This window comes from Saccopteryx bilineata, chromosome 4 (genome assembly GCF_036850765.1).
Source record: "Saccopteryx bilineata isolate mSacBil1 chromosome 4, mSacBil1_pri_phased_curated, whole genome shotgun sequence".
In the NCBI taxonomy this organism is placed as follows: Eukaryota; Metazoa; Chordata; class Mammalia; order Chiroptera; family Emballonuridae; genus Saccopteryx; species Saccopteryx bilineata.
The window spans coordinates 130,465,754-130,486,087 of NC_089493.1; the positions used below are offsets into that span (position 1 = coordinate 130,465,754).

Consider the following 20,334-nt stretch of genomic DNA (forward strand, 5'->3'; position numbering starts at 1 on the left):
ACTAGGGTTCAGCTGTGAACAAAGTAGACCCTGCAGAGCTCACAGGAAGACAGTCACCAAGACAGTTAACGGCAGAACCAGTCTGCTATAAAAGGAACATATACCCTGGGAATCAGATCTCGTCTTTGATTAGGAGGAAGAAGGTGGCAATCTTCCAGGAAGCGGCAGCTTGTAAACTGGGATAGGAAGAATGAGGAAGTGTGGAGAGCAGGTAGCATTCCAGGAAGAGATGCTGAGACTGGACTTGGGGCAGTTTGTTCCAGGCTCTGAGAAGATGGGTGATGGTGTTCAATGAGCCCAAAAAGTTTTCAGTGAAGCTGTGGTGAGGGCTTGGCTTCTTATCCCACTGAGAGCCATGGGGAGCCAGCAACAGGTTCTGAGCAGGATGGTGACTTATTAGATGTATATTTTTGAAACAATCACTCTCACTGCTGGTGAGGGTCTGAAGGAAGCACAGTAAGGACTAGTCCATGGGGGAGAACAGTGAGAAGTCACACTCCCCAAGTTTGGCGATGGACTTGGTGCAAGGGTGAAGGAGAAAAGAGCCAAGACCATGCCAATCCCAGCAAGATGGCGGTGGGAGGCAGGTGCACCTCTGCACCAGGGAACATCTTAAGTTCTCTTGAAGGCATGTTGAGGTTTGAGCATGCCTTTGAAACTGCTAAGAGGTGTTTGAGTAAGCTGGAACCTGGAGGGAGGCTGGGAAGTATGAGTGGTCAGCTCTGGCCGGAACCTGCATGAAGCATGGAGAAGAGGACAGCAGAAGAGAAGAGGTTCCAGGGCCCAGCCTGGGGCGCTGTCAACACCCAAAGGTCAAGAAGAGGAGGCAGACCAGGCCAGGCAGAGGTGACAAGAGAGTGCCCTGTCATAGAAGCCAGGGGAAGAGTTCATAGGAAGGAGCCAGCAGGTCCCTACTTCCTAGAAGATGTAGAAAGAAACAGTGCCCCTTGGAGGTCACTGGTAACCTCTGTAAGACCTGAGTTTGGTGGGAACAGACTCTATAAATTAAAATGGCTGGAGGAGAGTTTGGGCCATGGGGGACGGTGACCATCTTGAGAGATCTAACTGCAGTGGGTAGGATGAGAGGGAGAGGCTTTTTAAGATGGCAGAAGCTTGAGCAAATTTGACTGCCAAAGGCAAGAACAATGACCTTCAAGCCTGCTTGCTGAGAGGGAAGATGGCAGTGATGGAGGATGGGGCCTTCCTTAGAGCAAGGAAGGGTGAGCAGGTGCTGTGAGAGAAGAGAGACTGTCCTGAGAGGGAGTCATGCAGTTGGCACGGTGCTAAATGGGGAACTGATTACAGCTGCTGATACAGTGGTCCACTCCTCACTTCACTGAAGGCAGGGTTGGGGGAATTTTGACAATGGGACTTCACCAGCTATTCACCCCAGCTTGGTTTAGAAACAAACAGTGGTGCTAGTGGCCATGGGTCCTGAGAGGGGCCAGGCAGGCACCCTAACACGACTGGACCAGGTGTGACAGGAATGAGAGTCCCACGGTGGCCCTGTAGGGAGTGTAGCTGCAGGCAGTCCAGATGCTCCTAGTCTTTCCACCCTTTGGGTGGCGTGTGAGCTTCATTACTCCCCCCCTTCTCTCCCTTGGTTTATAGTTTCTTGTTTTCCGCTTTCTTTCCCTCTCATCCTTCCCTTTTGCTCTGTGCTGGCCACCGGCTTATCATGGATGAGCAAGATAGTTCTTACCCTCCAGGAGCTCATGATCTGCTGGGGACCCACTCAAGTCTCAGCTTAGGGTTCAGCACCTAGTGGGAGTTTCCTGCAGCCCATACCCACCATGAGATAGAGGAGGTGGGACAGGGGTGTGGGGCAGCTTCTCAGACCCTTGGAGGACAAGCAGGGACGCAGAACAAGAACCATCTGGCACAAGAAGGGCACTGTCTAGGGTGGTGATGTGCTCAAGTGTGGCTGGGGCAAAGGTGCGGGGGTGGGGGTGTTGGGAGCGAGAAAGGCTGAAGAAAGAGCAGAGCCCAGACCCAACTGGCTTTGCAGGCCCCACAAAGAGTTTACCTTTATGCCGAGATGACCAGGAGCAATTAAGGGGCTTAGGACAGAGGAGTGCCATGGTTAGATCTGCATTGTAGAATGATCCCTCTTATTGCAATCTAGCTTGGGGGGGGGGGGGTCCATGTACTGAGTGGAGGCAGGGAGATGGTGAGGATGTTGTGGTCAGCCAGACAGGTGATTGACAGTGTCCTGGGCTGGGAAAGCCCATTGGAGGAGGAGAGGAACATGAATACGGCTGGTATTTCACTGCCCTGAGCGTTGACTGTCTGCCAGGCCCCGCTCTTAGCACAGTGGGTAGGTGTACTGTACCACATGTGACCCTACAAACAACTCTCAGAGATAGACGCTATTATTATCTCTGTTTGCAAGTTAGGAATGTAGGCTCAGGGAGACTTGGGGAGAGTCGTGTGAGAGGGCCAAGACAGACGGGAGGGCTTGCTGGCAAATGCTGATGGAGGAAGCAGAGGGATCTGGGGGGTTCCAGCCCCGCGGCTCCACAAGGAGAGTACCCGCCACCCATAAGAAGATCATAGCCCTGGGAGAGGATGAGCTGGGGGTTGGAGGAGAGAAGTTTGGTTTGAACATGTCATCCAGGGGCTTATGTGACATCCAAGCAGGGCTGTCCTCTGCAGAGATGGATATTCATTTGGGCCTGTGGCTCCGGGGAGAAGATGAGCAGCAAACAGGGATGTGAGGGTCAGAGTCCAGCTTGGGCAGAGATGAGCTTGGCCAGGGAGCAGGTGGTAAGTGAGAGGGATGCCCCAGTAGAGCTGGGGAGACAGAGCAGGGGCAAAAGAAGCTCTTGGGCAGCCAGAGGGCTGGGGAGAGGCAAGCGGCCCTGGTAGGGGGGAGTGTGTCTCAGAACAGGGGGCCGGGTGGGGGTGGGGGATGGACAGCCATATAATTTCACACTGCAGGGACTGGATTGCAAAAGCACCCACTAGGCATGGAGAACAGGGGTCACCCACTGGAAGGCCCTGCTGGAGCAGTTTTTACCCAGCGGGAGGTGGGGTAGGAGCAGACCTAGGGCAGGATCCCCTTCCATGGTTCTGCTGGCCCTGAAAGTGTCCTAAAATGTTCCATGGACAGCCTTGATTGTAATTAATTTTCAGAGCTTCAGTAGCTGAATCCTACCAAGAACTTACAAAGTAGTCAAATCCATGACCCAGAGTTCTTGTCCAATGAGCTGCTCTGGAAAACTGACATTTATTTGAATGAAAATACTTGAAATATAGGATTACCTATTTTATTTATTTTTTATTTTTTTATTTTTTTTTAATTTTTTACAGAGACAGAGAGTGAGTCAGAGAGAGGGATAGACAGAAACAGACAGACAGGAATGGAGAGAAATGAGAAGCATCAATCACTAGTTTTTTGTTTGTTTGTTTGTTTTCTTCATTTTTCTGAAGCTGGAAACAGGGAGAGACAGTCAGACAGACTCCCACATGTGCCCGACCGGGATCCGCCCGGCACGCCCACCAGGGGGCGATGCTCTGCCCACCAGGGGGCGATGCTCTGCCCCTCCGGGGCGTCGCTCTGTTGCGACCAGAGCCACTCTAGCGCCTGGGGCAGAGGCCACAGAGCCATCCCCAGCACCTGGGCCATCTTTGCTCCAATGGAGCCTTGGCTGCAGGAGGGGAAGAGAGAGACAGAGAGGAAAGCCCGGCGGAGGGGTGGAGAAGCAAATGGGCGCTTCTCCTATGTGCCCTGGCCGGAATCGAATCACTAGTTTTTCATTGCGCGTTGCGACACCTTAGTTGTTCATTGATTGCTTTCTCACATGTGCCTTGACCGCGGGCCTTCAGCAGACCGAGTAGCCCCTTGCTGGAGTCAGCGACCTTGGGTTCAAGCTGGTGAGCTTTGCTCAAACCAGATGAGCCCGCGCTTAAGCTGGCGACCTAGGGGTCTCGAACCTGGGTCCTCCGCATCCCAGTCCGATGCTCTATCCACTGCGCCACCGCCTGATCAGGCGGATTACCTACTTAAAAAAAATGTTGCTTATTATGGAAATTATCAAACATATAAAAAGTAAAGGGAAGAACATGATGAATCCACCTTCCAACCTGAACAGTCATCAGTTCAAGGCCAAGTGCTGTGCTGCCCATGCCCATGGAGCTCAGGGGTGTTTGGAAGCAGATCCTAGACATTATATTGATTTCTCCAGAGAGCATTAGTACGTTTCTCCAAAAGACAAAAGGCTTCTTTATTATTATTATTTTTTAAGATTTTATTTATTGCCTGCCCGGTGGTGATGCAGTGGATAGTGTTGACCTGGGACACTAAGGTCCCAGGTTCAAAACCCCAAGGTTGCCTGACCTGTGGTGGTGCAGTGGATAAAGCGTTGACTTGGAATGCTGAGGTCACCGGTTCAAAACCCTGGGCTTGCCTGGTCAAGGCACATATGGGAGTTGATGCTTCCTTCTCCTCCCCCCTTTCTCTCTCTCTCACTCTAACTCTCCTCTCTAAAATGAATAAATAAATAAAAATTTAAAAAAAACCCCAAGGTTAACAGCTTGAGTGCGAGCTCATCTGGCTTGAGCACAGGCTTGCCAGCTTGAGCGTGCGATCATCAACATGACCCCATGGTCGCTGGCTTGAGCCCAAAAGTCGCTGGCTTGCCTGACCAGGTGGTGGCTCAGTGGATAAAGTGTTGGACTGGGACACGGAGGACCCAGGTTTGAAACCCCGAGGTTGCCAGCTTGAGTGCGGGCTCATCTGGCTTGAGCAAGGCTCACCAGCTTGAGCCCAAGGTTGCTGGCTTGAGCAAGGAGTCACTTGGTCTGCTGTAGCCCTACGGTCAAGGCACATATGAGAAAGCAATCAATGAACAACTAAGGTGCTGCAACAAAGAATTGATGCTTCTCATCTCTCTCTGTCTTCCTCTCTCTGTGTTTCTATCTGTCCCTCTCTCTGTCTCTCTCTGTCCCTGTCACCAAAAAAAAAAAAAAGTCGCTGGCTTGAGCCTAAGGTTGATGGCTTGAGCAAGGGGTCTCTGGCTAAGCTAGAGCCCTCAATCAAGACACATAAGAGAAACAGTCAATGAATAACTAAAGTGCTGCACCTACGAGTTGATGCTTCTCATCTTTCTCCCTTCCTATCTCTTCCTGTTTGTCTCTGTCTCTCTCTCTCCATTGCTAAAATATATTTTTTTTTTAAAGATTTTTTTTTCTTCTTAAAGACTTTATTCATTTTAGAGAGGAGAGAAAGAAAAAGAAGGGGAGGAGCAGGAAGCATCAACTCCCATATGTGCCTTGACCAGGCAAGCCCAGGGTTTTGAACCAGCAACCTCAGCGTTCCAGGTCGATGCTTTATTCACTGTGCCACCACAGGTCAGGCAAGCAAAAAAAAAATAAAAAATAAAAAAATTATTGATTAATTGTACAGAGAGAGGAGAGGGGGATGGAGCAAGAAGTATCAACTCCTGGTTGCTTTATCTTAGTTGTTCATTGCTTGCTTGTCGTATGTGCCTTTACCAGGCAAGCCCAGGGTTTTGAACTGGTGACCTCAGCATTCCAGGTCAAGGCTCTAGCTACTGTACCACCACAGGTCAGGTAAGACAAAGGACTTCTTAAAAATATAATCACAATATTGTTATTACTCCAGAAAAATTTTAACAATAATCCTTTAATTTAATTAACTGCTGTTTCATCCCCTGCACCCTAGTTGGCTGGTTAAAATGAGGCTTCAAACATGGCTGATGTGTAGCATGTGTTTTCTGTGTCTCTGTATCTTTTTCACCTAGTTCACCTGCTGGGGACACCTGGCTGCTCGGAGACAGGAGCCTTTGGGTAGAGAGCGGAGAATGGACCATGGAGAGCATAGGACAGGGAAGGCTGGAGTGTGGATGCTGGCCACGGGGTCAGGACAGCCATCTGCAGGTAGGAGGTCCCTCCTGAGCCAAGGAGAGAAACCAGGGTTACTGAAAGGTGGGCTTATCCCTATGATCCCTGAGGTCTCTCAGCTGAAGGAGCAGAGGGAAGGGGGAAAGATGGCCTGAACTCAGGAGCTAGGGCAGAGCTCAGACTGGCCAAGAGACAGAGGTCAGATGCTTCCTGTCAGACTGAGGTCAGGCCCAGAAGGAACAGAAAGTCTGTGTGGGGAGGGAGGGAGAGTACAGTACCCAAAATCAGCCACCAGCTAGTACCTGGCTTCTTCCCATTGGCTTGGCTCAGACCCTCTATGGCCTCCCAGCTAGGCATCCACTCTGGGCCCTGATGCCAGGTCTTTTTACAATGCCTATGGTCAGTGGCCCTGACCCCACATTCTGCCTTCTCCTCCTCCTGCTTCTGACCCCCCACAGCCCTGAGGTGGAGGCCACTCTCCTCAGCTAAATTTTGAGTACAAGCGCAGCTTCAAAGGACCTAGACTGGCATTGCCTGGGTCTGGACTACCATCCTGTGGCCATCCTGGAGGTGAGGACTTGGGTAGGGACCAGCCATGCTCAGGGCTCCTCTGAGTGCTGAAGTGGCTGATGGCTGATGATGTGGGGTGGCTGTGAGCTGGTGAGGAATAGGCCTGCCAGTACCAGCCTCTGCCTGAGATGGTCCTAAGCCTAGGGCAGGCAGTGCCAGGGGCCCAGGAACCCCCACCCCTCAGGCTTGTGTTCTGTTCCACCCACCACCCTATACCCCTGTCCACCAGCCTCAGTTTCTCCACTCTGCCTCTTTCCTTCTCTGCTCTAGAGCTTCTATCTTCTACCCCTTCTGCCTCTGCTTGAAGGATACTCCCCTGCCCCCACCCCTGCCTCTTAGACCCATGAACATGCACATGCACATGCTCACATGCTGAGTCCCAGACACAGAGATGCAAGGCAACTTGGACCAGCACAAATGTCTACTCTCCTGGCTCCATGTGGTCAGGCCTGTGGCCATGCCTTAGAACCGGGAGGGGGGGTGCTACCTGGAGAAGGCACCCTCATAGCCAGCTGTGCGGCCAGAGAGACACCAGCTGTATCTGCATGTGTGCTGGGTAGAAGCAGGAGAGGGTCTTGGTCCACAGGTCTGTGTTCAGGGCCTTCCAAACCCGGATCTACGAAGAGTCTGTCTTCTACCTCATCTTCTCCAAAGAGATGTTTGAGGATTTACAAGAACCTCTGCAATAAAAAGGAGCTTACATTAGAAGTGAGCAAGGCCTGACCAGGCAGTGACGCAGTGGATAGAGCATCGGACTGGGATGCAGAGGACCCAGGTTTGAAACGCGAGGTCACCAGCTTGAGTGCAGGCTCATCTGGTTTGAGCAAGGCTCACCAGCTTAAGCCTAAGGTCACTGGCTTGAGCAAGGGGTTACTCGGTCTGCTGAAGGCCCACGGTCAAGGCACATATGAGAAAGCAATCAATGAACAACTAAGGAGCCACAATGAAGAATTGATGTTTCTAATTTCTCCCTTCCTATCTGTCCCTTTCTCTGACTCTTTCTGTCTCTGCCACAAAAAGAAAGAAAGAAAGAAAGAAAGAAAGAAAGAAAGAAAGAAAGAAAGAAAGAAAGAAAGAAAGAAAGAAAGAAAGAAAGGAAGAGTCTTAGGGTTGAGGTTGAGGCACAAAATGAGTCCAGAACCATGGTTTGTTTCTAAAACATAGGTCTGCCCAGACCATGCCAAGGCCTGCCTACCCTTCATAGTGGAGCCATGGGTCTGGTGCACAGCCTCCTAGCAGACAAAGCAGACCCCATGCATCCATCTGTCTATGAGATGTAAGTTCTGAGACATGGCATTGTTCCTGAGACCAGACGAACATCCCTTTAAGAGGACAGGCCCTCTCTTGAGATCTTGGCCCAATCCTGCTCGCAGTCAACGAAGGGTTGTTTCTCATAACACCGCGCAAGGCTTGGCCTCAAGGCCAGGGTAACAGGCATACAGCACACTCCCTGCTTTGGAGTGGCTGGGGTGCCACAGACCATGTCAGGGAGCAGAGCGACAAGTGTATGCTTGTTGTCCACTCTTTCACTCATTGATCCTTCTAGCAGACTCCCTCCCCATGTCCTTCCGTGCCCAGCTCCAAGAAAAATGGCTGCATCAGGCTCCAGGGGTCCACAGTCTGGGGCGAGGTCCCATGAACAAGCCACAGGAGGCTGAAGGCATAAGTGTTGTGGACATTGGGCAGTCCTTGCCTCCTGCAATCACCTCAGAGGCAGTGCTGGCTTCCAAGGGCCCCCAGGACCTCTGCCCTGGCAGCCTCTGAGTCTCCCCACCCCCAGCCCTGGCCTTCACAGAGCAAACAGTCTCCAGAAAGTTCTAGCAGGGACTGGACCCTGGGCCAGGTTGAAGGCTGGCAGGATGAAGGGGTAAAGAGCCAGTTGGGGTGGGCTTTCTGATCTCCCTTCCCCTGGTTCCTGCCAACCCTGCCTCAGTTTCTCCCTGCTTTCCTCCTTCCTACAAAAGAGGGCTCCTTTGTTTGCCTCACCTCACCAATAATTCTCACACTCACTTTGTCCTCACCCTTTCCTCTCAGTCGCACAGGCTAGAGCCACCTTGGTGGTCACATTTTCCTCACTTTGAAGTGCACTCCCCCATCCCACCCTCCACCAGGAAGCCCCCACCTCATTTGGGCACCCTGCAGTCTTCCATATGGTTTTTTGTTGTTTTTTTTTTACAGAGTAAGAGCAAGAGTCAGAGAGAGGGATAGACAGACAGGAACGCAGAGAGATGAGAAGCATCAGTCATCAGTTTTTTGTTGTGGCACTTTAGTTGTTCATCGATTGCTTTCTCATATGTGCCTTGACCATGGGGCTACAGCAGACTGAGTAACCCCTTGCTCAAGCAAGTGACCTTGGGTCCAAGCTGGTGAGCTTTGCTCAAACCAGATGAGCCTGCAAGCTGGCGACCTTGGGGTCTCGAACCTGGGTCTTCCACATCCCAGTCCGACGCTCTATCCACTGCGCCACCGCCTGGTCAGGTGGTAATTTTTTTTTAAGTGAGACAAGGAGAGAGAGAGAGAGAGAGAGAGAGAGAGAGGGAGGGAGGGAGAGACAAGCTAGACCAAGGGACAGAGAGACAGGAAGGGAGAGAGATGAGAAGCATCAATTCTTCTTTGTAGCACCTTAGTTGTTCATTGATTGCTTTCTCATATGTGCCTTCACTGGGGGGGCTACAGCAGAGTGAGTGACCTTTTGTTCAAACCAATGACCTTGGGCTCAAGCCAGCAAACATGGGGCCATGTTTATAATTCCATGCTCAAACCAGTGACCCCGCGCTCAAGCCAGCGACCTTGGGGTTTCAAACCTGAGTCATCTGCATTCCAGGACAACACTCTATCCACTGCACCACCACCTGGTCAGGCGATGCCCAGCACTCTTGAGAGTCGGGGATTTATTTATTTTTTTATTTTTATTTTTTTTACAGAGACAGAGAGAGAGTCAGGGTGAGGGATAGACAGGGACAGACAGACAGGAACGGAGAGATGAGAAGCATCAATCATTAGTTTCTCGTTGCGCGTTGCGACTTCTTAGTTGTTCATTGATTGCTTTCTCATATGTGCTTTGACCACGGGCCTTCAGCAGACCAAGTGACCCCTTGCTGGAGCCAGCGACCTTGGGTCCAAGCTGGTGAGCTTTTCCTCAAGCCAGATGAGCCCGCGCTCAAGCTGGAGACCTCAGGGTCTCGAACCTGGGTCCTTCCACATCCCAGTCCGTCGCTCTATCCACTGCGCCATCACCTGGTCAGGCAAGAGAGAGTCGGGGATTTATTTGTCCCCAATTACAGGTGACGATGACTTGCCCAAAGGCACACAGTTGTGTACTGGCCTGAGATTTGAGGCCAGAAGTTTCTGTGGAGGGTCCACACCCTCACCCTCCACCAGCTGTCTGACTGCCAGCACCCCTCCCTTTCTCCAGATGACTGGCTTCTCCTCACTCCCCAGCCCACTGCCACCCCAGTAGCTGTGCCAGTTCAGCAGTCTCTCCGCAAACATCCCTCAGCTCATAACAATTAGAATAATTACTGACATTTATGGAGCGGAGCTTCCTATACCGGGAACAGTGCCAAGCACATCACAGTCCTTGTTTTAGTTAACCCTCGTAACAATGTTATGAGATAGTTTCAGTTATTATCCTCAGTTCAAAGATGGGGAAGTGGGAGTTCAGAAATGTGAGGTAACTGGCTCAAGGTCATAGCCAGGAGGCACACGCCAGTGGTGTGGCTGGGAGTTGGCTGCTCCCTGCACTGTGCCACCTCCCTCTGGGCTGAAGAGGGCAGTGATGGGGGCATGCCACTGTGAGCAGTGTCTGTGTCTGTGAGCCTGGAGAAACCCAGGACCTTGCCTAACTTCCCAGAGCCTTCTGCACAGCTCGTCCTTGCCCACTAGGATAGTGGTTCCCAACCTATTTTGGGCCAAGGACCAGTCTAATGTCAGAAAATATTTTCATGGACCAGCCTTTAGGGTGGGACAGATAAATGTATCATGTGACCGAGACAAGCGTCAAGAGTGAGTCTTAGATGAATGTAACAGAGGGAATCTGGTCATTTTTTAAAAATAAAACATCATTCAGATTTAAATATAAATAAAACGGAAATAATGTAAGTTATTTATTCTTTCTCTGCGGACCGGTACCAAATGGCCCACAGACTGGTACCGGTCCGCAGCCCGGGGGTTGGGGACCACTGCGCTAGGACACATCTCATGTTGTCTGTCCTGAGCCTGTCCTGCTCCAGTCCAAGCTTGGCAGAGGAACAGGAAGAACAGGCTTGACCCTGAGACACAGGGGGACTTGGAGTTTAAGGGAAGAGGAAGGAGGGAAGGACAGAGGGAGGAGGTGGTGGGCCTAGGGGATTGGAGGCGGAACCCCACTTTGGGTCCAGCCTCTGTTCCCCTAGGGAAGAGTCAGAAAGACCATCAGCCTCTTCTGTAAACTTGAAGTTCCCACACTCTGCTAGGAAGGGCTTGCTCTCCAGCCCCTCTCTCTTCTGCTAAGGTAGATTCAAGCTAGACCATGGAGACATGTCCTACTGAAGGCCTAGGCAAAATAGCCTCTGAGACCACCTCTACTGTGACCACTGAAAGGTATTGGGTCCTGTGTGGTCCTACTGGACTCCAAGTTCCCACAGAGATGGAGCTAGCTGGGTGCCGGGCTCTTGTTACCAGGACTTTGGGAACCAGCCACATCCCTTTAGAGCACAGACCACTGCTGGGAGCAGAGTATGTCCTACTCACACCTGCGTGCAGTCTCTTTAGCTTTGTGGGTCCTTCAAGTGAGTGGGGTGTGCAGATTACAGGGCTCAGAGCTGCAGAGATGCTGTACAACCTGTTACCCATGGCCTCAACAAACCCACGCCTGTGACACCACATACACAGGCAGCACATACATGAAATTCATGCCCATGACACTGCACACATGGCAGCACATACATGAAACCCACACCTGTGACACTGCACACACGGGTAACACACACATGAAACCCTCCCCCACAGAGAATCCTAATTGACCCAGAGAACACACCTGGGAGGGCTGGCATAGACCAGGTGTGTAGATGCCTCCATGCCACTTTGACACCCTGTGGCTGCTCGCCCCCTCTAGGGCCAGGCAAGCCAGAGACTTCAATTTGGGGACAATTCCCCCTACATGGGGCAGCGGGTGGGGAGCTCCCTCTGCAAGGTGCTCACTCCTTCGTGCCACTGAGATGTCCTTGAACAGCAGCTTCGCTCCCAGAGACCCAGATTTGGTCTGCACTGATGTGGGGCCTCTCCATGCTTTTGGTCCCTGGAAGTTTCTTTGGGGTCTCCACAGCTACCAGAACCTTGGCAAGTGAGGGCCTTCTGGGCAAGTAAGAACCAAGAAATGGCACCTAGTAAATCATCCTGAGCACATCTTCCATTTTTAGGGGAGACAGGTAGGAAGGGAAATGAGAAGCATCAATTCTTTGTTGTGGCACCTTAGTTGTTTATTGATTGCTTTCTCATACATGCCTTGACCAGTGACCCCCTGGCTCAAGCAAGCGACCATGGGGTCATGTCTATAATCCCATGCTCAAACCAGCGACCCCGTGCTCAAACCAGATGAGCCCATACTTAAGCTGGCAACCTTGGGGTTTTGAACCTGGGTCCTCTGTGTCCCAAGCCAATGCTCTATCCACTGCATCACCACCTGGTCAGGTCTGACCACACCTTCTGAGGGACCCTGGGTGTGGAGCCAGTCACTTCCTCCCTCCTGCCTGCCTTGAGAAGCTTTTATTCAAGTATTGGCCCCCTTAGTACTCCTATCTGGGAGCTGTGGGGCACGAGGAAAGGGGACAGCTATGAGGGACATTCAGGGAAAGGGAGCAAGGGGTATAAAGGAGAGTCCGTGGAGAGATCTGCGGTTGGTGCAATCAGTGAGGCTGTGTGATCGCCAAGTCTTCAGTCTTTAGACTCTGGGCACTTGGGGGAGTCATGGAAGGTTTCTGAGGGGAGTGACAGGGTCAGAGGCATGCTGAGGAAGTGGTCACTGTCTGGTCGCTTTTGTCAGTAGCACCCTGGGGACCTGTGGGTGTCGCTCTGCTTGCTTCCATGGCTCTAGCCCAGGATGATCTACTTTTCCTACTCACTGGAAGCCCACCTCTGGCTTGTGGGGGAGAGTCAGCCCTCACAGCCCACCCATCTGCTTGTCTGACCCTCCCACCTTTCTTTTTTTTTCCTTTTTTCTTTTTTTTAAATTTTTATTTTATTTATTCATTTTAGAGAGGAAAGAGAGAGAGAGAGAGAGAGAGAGAGAGAGAGGAGAGAGAGACGGGGGAGGAGCTGGAAGCATCAACTCCCATATGTGCCTTGACCAGGCAAGCCCAGGGTTTCGAACCGGTGACCTCAGCATTTCCAGGTCGACACTTTATCCACTGCGCCACCACAGGTCAGGCAAGCAAGACAAGGGGCAGAGCTGCCTAAGATCGTACAGCTCTCTTGCCCGCCTGAAACGTAACAAAGTGGGTGAGGGGGGGGAGGGCTGTGTGAGTGGGCTGCTGGGGCCAGAGGTCTTCCCTTCCCTTATCTAGCCCTCCTTCCAGACAACCAGGATTTATCTTCCTTCCTGATCTTCAGTCAGAGTCAGCCAGGTCCAAAAGAGATGTCAGACCCAGAAGGAGAGGCAGCCTGGGGACTCCTGCCCTCACCAGATGCTTCTGCTCATGTCATGGTGCCAGCAGACCTGCCATTCTGATCGTGACCTCTACCTGCTTTCTGAGCTTTGCTCAGCCAGGCCTCATGCTGGGCAATGCTGGGAGCAGAGGGGAACCAGAGCCAGGCCTGTCCTCAAGGAACCCCCTGGCTAGATGGAGGCTCTGTGCTCTGTGGAGCACAGAGACGGGGTCCTAAACAGCCAAGAATACTTACCTGAGTGGAGGAGAGGCGCAGACAGAAGCCAGAGAACTGAGGGATCTGCATGGCTCAGGGGCCCAGAAACTGCAGGGCCTAGAGGCTGAACCATGGAATAACCAGGATCTTCCCTGGCTCAGTGAACGTATAGTCAAGGAGGTCATTTGGGTTCATGGGAAGCCCTGCGGGAAGGCTTTCCTTGCCCCAGATCTCCCACTGGTTTCAGGCCCAAGTGTTTGTGTTCTTCCTCCAGGCTCATGACAGACCTTCCTGGAGATGGAGCAGCTCAGCCTGGAGAGGCAGCTGGAAGGGCTACGGGCTAGGCTGGCCCTGGGTACCAGGGCAGACATAGTTCCGAAGCTGAGCCCTGAAGACCAGGAAGAGAGCAGGGGCTCATTTCAGTATTATAGGATCCTCTGCCCTTCAAATCAGAAGTCCTTTACCCAATGGGGAGACGGAGGCTAAAGCTAAGCAGCCCTTGGAGCCCAAGTACTCTCCTGCCCCCACCCCATCCCCTACACACCTCTCCAGGGGAGAGTCTTAGTGGCAGGAGCCATGCCTTTCTGCCCCCTTTCCAAGAAGTCCCCCCATGGAGAGATCTGTTGCCCCATCCCAGCTGGCTGGCTGGCTGTCCCAGCTCTGCACCTGTCCCTGGGGGAAAGAACCTTTGACCTGGAGAACACATTGAACAGACACAACCAAATCCCACGGGGTCTCTCTGAGCAGCTTGGCTCAGGCCAAGAGGCAATGGAAGCAGCAGCTGGGATCCCCAGACCAGGTTGGCTCTGAAGGGCCTGGTCAGTGGCCCCTGGATCATCCATGCAGGCTGGAGAATCTGAGCTCCCTGGGCACTGGGCCCATGGTACCAGGGGGTTCCCTGTGTCCCAAGAGAGAGGAACAAGCACTATAGTTGGGAACTACTGTCCCCCAAAATCTGGAGGGAAAGGAGGGCAGGGGTGAGACACTGCAGGTCACATGATGAAGTGGACCTGCTAGGCAGAGGCTTATATGGGAGGATAGCTGTGCACAAGTGAATGCCTAAGGAGCTCGTAGCTGGGGCTGTGGAGAGGAGGTGCCAGGTACTCAGATGTGGATCTTCAGACAAGCGACAGAAATAGACTGAGTGCTGATTTGTATGTAGTTACACATGTGACTCGATTCACACATGGCTCGTTTTATGCTCAGATGCAGCCAAGTCCTTGTTTCACCTCCTCCACTGTCATCTGGCTTCTCCCCAGGGAGCCATGCCTCATGGCATGCCCAGCCTGAGAGGGGGCCTGAGAGATAAGCTCAGCCAAGATGTTTAGCACTGGGTAGAAGAGGCCGGTGACTCCTGTGGGGTTGCTGGGCTCTGGGAATCTGAGGTTTGAATCTTCAGTCCTCAGGCCAGAGCAACTGAGGCTGGGCTATGGGGGAGAAGGATGAGGGGAGGGGCACCACACTCCAAGGCTAGGCCTCTCAAATCCTACTTCCAACTCAGGGTCCTTCCTTCCAGATTCTATCCACCCCAGAGAGGCTCCCTCACCATGTCACCCAGCAAGACAGGAAGTTGACTGGCACTGGCCACAGCTTGGACTGTGCCCTGGGGGAAGTGGGGAAAAGAGGACTGAATTAGGCCTTGCCTCTTTCAGGGCAGAACCAGTTCTGGAAAGTGGAGGGGGGTTCTTTGGAACCTCAGGAGTAGCCACTGTCTGGGGGGAGGGAGGGACCACCCTCAGAGAGAGGGGTTTGAGAGGAGGGGGTATCCAGGAGCCGAGATGGACGGGGTCAGATACACTCAAAGTGTCTACAATGAGGAGGGCAGGTCATCTGGTAAGGCCTGTAGAAAGAAGAGGGCTGTAGAGCCCGGGGACAGTGGGCTCTGAGAACAGAGGGACTGTGCCCTGGGCCCTGGAGAAGGGGCTTGCTTTCCTGCAGGACTCTGCCCAGGTCAGCACCCTGGTCTGTGGACAGTGGACTCTGCTTGAGACCTGGAATGAGATGAGGTAAGGGCATAGGGCAGGAGGGGACAGGAAGTGGAGGGAAGAGAAGCCCCACTCCACCAACTTGCTTCTCTGCCTGGAGTTCCTCAATCAGCCCTGAGTCCTTCCATCCTTTCCTGAGCCCCCAGCCCTCAGCCCAGCACCTAGGGAGGGGCTGGAGCAGTGTTAGGTTTATCAAGTCAACCTGAATTTAACTGAATCAAGTTTAAAGTTCCGAAAGTCCTAGTTTAAAAGCAACTCTCCCTGGTAGAGCCCTCACCCAACATTCCCACCCTAGTCAGGGTTAGTGAATCTGAGCTCCTGGAAGGAGGGGACATTTTGATGGGGTTCTTGGAGGGGGGGCTGCATTTCTTTTGCCCCCTCCAGTCTCCTACTCTAGGACTGGTCTCTGAAGCTAGCCATAGAGCCCTGGGGGTGGGGGGCAGGGGGTCACCTTGCTGGCAGGGAGGAGGGAGGCTGTAGGCTCAACACTGTGCTGCAGCCCAGCCCTTGTACCCCCATCTAGATTGGGAGTGGGAAATGGGACGAAGGAGAAGAGTTTTCTTGGGGGATAGGGTTGGAAGGCAGAGCCCAGGAAGCCCGGGGTTGAGACAGATAGCTTTAGGGAGATCCTTCTCTGAATTATAGCTGTCTCAGGGTCCAGGAAGAGGGTTTGGGGTAAGAAGGATCCCCAAGATGGGGCCCTATGGATGGTGCCTGTTCCCCAGCCAAGTGCCGCCTCTGGGAATTATGAAACATGGTTAGTCAGTTTGGGTGTGACCAGAAGGGGTAATGAGTCCTCTCCCTTAGTTTTTACTTCCACCAGGGATACACCAACTCACATGGCTTCAAGAGCTCAGGTCTGCTACCTGCCTGTGGGCATCAAGCATCATTTCTTAAAGCTGGCCCAGAGCTTCGGCCTTCTGCAGAAGGACCTCTGGGGCCCAGCAGTAAAGGGGAAGGAAGGGACACCATGGGGGTTTCATCCCTGAGATCAAAGCTCAGCCCCTTCTTCCAATACTTCTGCAGCCCAGGCCCTCCTGTCTTGGCCCTCCGCTCCTGGGATCCTGGGAAGGCACGCCTGTCTTTTTTTTTTTTGTTTTTTTTTTTGTATTTTTCTGAAGCTGGAAACGGGGAGAGACAGTCAGACAGACTCCCGCATGCGCCCGACCGGGATCCAACCGGCACACCCACCAGGGGCGGTGCTCTGCCCACCAGGGGGCGATGCTCTGCCCCTCTGGGGCCTCGCTCTGCCGTAACCAGAGCCACTCTAGCGCCTGGGGCAGAGGCCAAGGAGCCATCCCCAGCAGCGCCCGGGCCATCTTTGCTCCAATGGAGCCTTGGCTGCGGGAGGGGAAGAGAGAGACAGAAAGGAAGGGGGGGGGGGTGGAGAAGTAAATGAGTGCTTCTCCTATGTGCCCTGGCCGGGAATCAAACCCGGGTCCCCCGCACGCCAGGCCAACGCTCTACCGCTGAGTCAACCGGCCAGGGCCGCAGGCCTGTCTTTATATCTGTGTGTGCAGGCACTCGTGCGTGCAAGGACACATCTCGTCTTCTTTCTGCCCTCTCTGCTCTCTGGAGAGTCCCGCAGACTCAGGGCCAGTAAGGCTCTGGAGATCATGTGGTCCAATGCCCTCAATGACTAGAAGAGGAATGTGGGTGAGCTATGCCCAGAATCACTTGGAGCCCATCACTCTGTCTTTTGCTCTCTATTTCTCTCTCTCTTCTTCTCATGTCAACAACTTTTGGCCCCATGATGAACCCAGGCCCCAGGCCTTACCAGCTGTTCCCACAGATGAAGATATAAAAGCTGGAGTGGGGGAGACATTTTGCACTCTGTCCCCTCTCCAAGTGCCCTGGATGGAAACCAGAGCACCCCAAGCCTGAGAGAGGGACATGGAGCCCACAATGGCCTAGGTTACAGGTCCCCTCCCTCCTTCTGGGTAAGAAGCTGATCCAGGACCTTAGAACTTCCCCCTTCAGAGCCACAGCCAAGGACTCCTGCCTGCTTGGCCAGCCCCTAGGGGCCTCCTCATGTCCACAGCCCACCACCTCCCTGTTCTTCCTCCTCATCCAAACTGTAGGTTTCTTCTTCAACATGCCCTTCAGGTAGGCCTTCCCATGGGCAGGACGTTTCACACCTACCTGGCTTGGTTCTGGGGCACAGCCATTTGATTTGAGAGATGGTGCTTTAGACCCAGGTCCACCTGCCTGGTCTACCAACTGGCAGTGAGTGGTGCCCATTTTTTCAATAGGCAACCACTTACCACCTATTTAACCACTGATTCCCCTCTGGATCCCGCAAACACAGAAATCACTCTCAAGTACCCAACAGTCACCCCTGTGTGGTCAGTGCCATGCTGACAGGAAGCTCAGAGGCTATAACAGTACAAGAAAAAGCACTTGACTTGGCTTGGGGAAATCAGGGAATCCACTGAGCAGGGGAATTTGATATGGGTCGTTGAAGTGACTGGTTTTCCAGCCTGACAAATGAAGACATCAATACAGAGGGAATGAGGGGGGGCACCATTTCTGCCTGGTGGGTGTTTGCTGAATGAATGAAACATTTAGGGATGCAAGATGTGCTGAGGAGTTCTGAAATGGGACTGATAGTTCTTGTTGGTGGAGTTTCAAGAAAAGACGAATCAGGGTAGGCACTGGTGGTCCTGGAGGAGCAGTGAAGTGTGCTGAGCTTTAAAAGCAGAGTTGAGGCCTGACCTATGGTGGCGCAGTGGATAAAGCGTCGACCTGGAACACTGAGGTCGCCGGTTCAAAACCTTGGGCTTGCCTGATCAAGGCACATATGGGAATTAATGCTTCCTGCTCCTCCTTCCCCCTTCTCTCTCTCTCTCTTCTCTCTCTCTCTCTCCTCTCTAAAAATTAATAAAAGAAAAAAAAAAGCAGAGTTGAGCCTGACCAGGTGGTAGCACAGTGGATAGAGTGTTGGCATGGGACTCTGAGGATCCAGGTTCAAAACCCCAAGGTTGCTGGCTTGAGCATGGGATTGCCAGCTTGAGTGTGGCATCATAGGCATGACTTCAAGGTCACTGGCTTGAGCCCAAAGGTTGCTGGTTTAAAGCTCAAGGTCACTGGCTCTGCTGGAGCCCCCTGATCAAGGCACATATGAGAAGCAATTAATGAACAACTGAGGTGCCACAACTATGAGTTGATGCTTCTCATGTCTCTCCTTTTTTAAAATTTTTTTTATAAAGATTTTATTTATTCATTATAGAGAGGGGGGAGAGAGAGAGAGAGAGAGAGAGAGAAGGGGGGAGGAGCAGAAAGCATCAACTCCCATATGTGCCTTGACCAGGCAAGCCCAGGGTTTTGAACCAGCAACCTCAGCATTTCCAGTTTGACACTTTATCCACTACGCCACCACAGGTCAGGCATCTCTCTCCTTTCTTGTTTGTCTCTCTCACTTAAAACAAACAAACAAAAACCAGCAGAGTTTAAGCCCTAGCTTGGTTGATTAGAGCACTGTCCTAAAGCACAGGGGTTGCCAGTTCAATTCCCAGTCAGGGCACATACAGGAACAGATTGACGTTTCTGTCTCTCCCTCTCTCTCCTTTCCTTTCTCTAAAATCAATAAAATAAATGAATAAAATAAAAAAGTTTTTTATTTGTTTTTAGTTCTTCATTTTAGAGGGGAGGGAGACAAGGAGAGAGGGTGAGAGAGAAAGAGAGAAGTCAGGGGAGCAGGAAGCATCAACTCCCAAATGTGCCTTGACCAGGTAAGCCCAGGGTTTTGAACCGGCGACATCAGCATTCCAGGTCAACGCTTTATCCACTGCATCACAGGTCAGGCAATAAAAGCAGAGTTGAAGAGGGGACTACCTCTAGGTGAAAACAGCAAAGGTGTGAGGTAGAAGGATGACACGTTTGTGTGTCATGTAGAAGTGCAATGGTGGCCATAGGGCTAGAGCCACCTGGACAGACCTTGAATGCCAGGGGTAAAGTGTGTTCCTGATGGGGCAGGCCAGAGGAGCCATACAAAGTCCCAGAGCAGGGAAGGCTGTGGTGTAGTTGAGTATAATAAGTATAGAAAGCCTGCTCTCAAAAGCCCAAAGGAAGAGGCCCAAGCAACCTCTTCTCCATTCTCTGGCAACAGGCAGGAGCTAGACAAGAGCCTTCAAGATGGTCTGCCCACGGGCAGCCTTCCCCTGGTCCTGCTCCATGCATCCTTAGGGCCCTGGGGGTTCTGAGGAGACAGCCTCCATCACCTAGCATGCCTGCATGGTCTGACTCAGAACCCTGAAGGAGTGTCCACATCTCATCACTGGGAGTGCACAGTATCTGAGGGTGAAGGGCTAGACCAGCATCTCCCCTCGAGATGCTCAGCTCCTACCTACCTCAGCTTCTGGTGAGCACCAACCTTAGGAAAGATGAATTCCTCTCCCTACACTTTGCTTCGCTCATTTATCTTCCAGGTTGCCTTTATCTCTCTGAAGGCTTCCGCATCCTCTGGAGAGGTAGCTGGGAAGGGGCCTCAAGCAGGCAAGGAGGCCAAGGGTCGGCTTGGTCACCAAAAGACTCGCTACCCCACAGACCTTGAGCCTCGGATTATGGAGGCAGAGAAAGTCACCATTGTGTATATTTCTGTCCCCAAATTCACCAGAACAAGGACAGGTATCTCCAGCTGCCCATCCTGGGACAACCCAGACAGCATCAGCATCACCATCGCTCTCCCAACTCCCTTCAGCTCCGGGGGTCAGAGGGGCAGGTGGGTGATTGAGAGATTTGTGAGGTCACCACTGGAGCCATAACTGGGATTCCCTGCTCCCTGGTCTCCCTCCCTCTCTTCCAGGGGGAAGCACTCTGAGCAGCTGCTGGGACAGCAGGTTGGGGAGAATGATGGGGTAGAGCCCAGGGCTGGATATTTGCCCTTCACTGCACTCTCTAGGGCAGGGGTCCCCAAACTTTTTACACAGGGGGCCAGTTCACTGTCCCTCAGACCATTGGAGGGCCGGACTATAAAAAAAACTATGAACAAATCCCTATGCACACTGCACATATCTTATTTTAAAGTAAAAAAACAAAACGGGAACAAATATAACATTTAAAATAAAGAACAAGT

General features: G+C 52.4%; 1 protein-coding gene across 1 annotated transcript; it reads left to right on the top strand.

Moving 5' to 3' along the window:
- Positions 1-6,120: 6,120 nt before the first annotated feature.
- LMAN1L (lectin, mannose binding 1 like) lies at positions 6,121-19,515 on the top strand. Its single transcript, XM_066276730.1, is given in 16 exon segments — positions 6,121-6,333; positions 6,336-6,435; positions 8,193-8,302; positions 11,017-11,151; positions 11,634-11,699; positions 11,701-11,758; positions 12,990-13,117; positions 13,561-13,679; positions 13,950-14,022; positions 14,024-14,088; positions 14,199-14,205; positions 15,214-15,281; positions 16,084-16,207; positions 17,206-17,366; positions 19,369-19,418; positions 19,421-19,515. Coding segments are annotated over 16 exon segments (1,455 nt in total). The 5' UTR covers positions 6,121-6,237.
- The last annotated feature ends 819 nt before the right edge of the window (positions 19,516-20,334 follow it).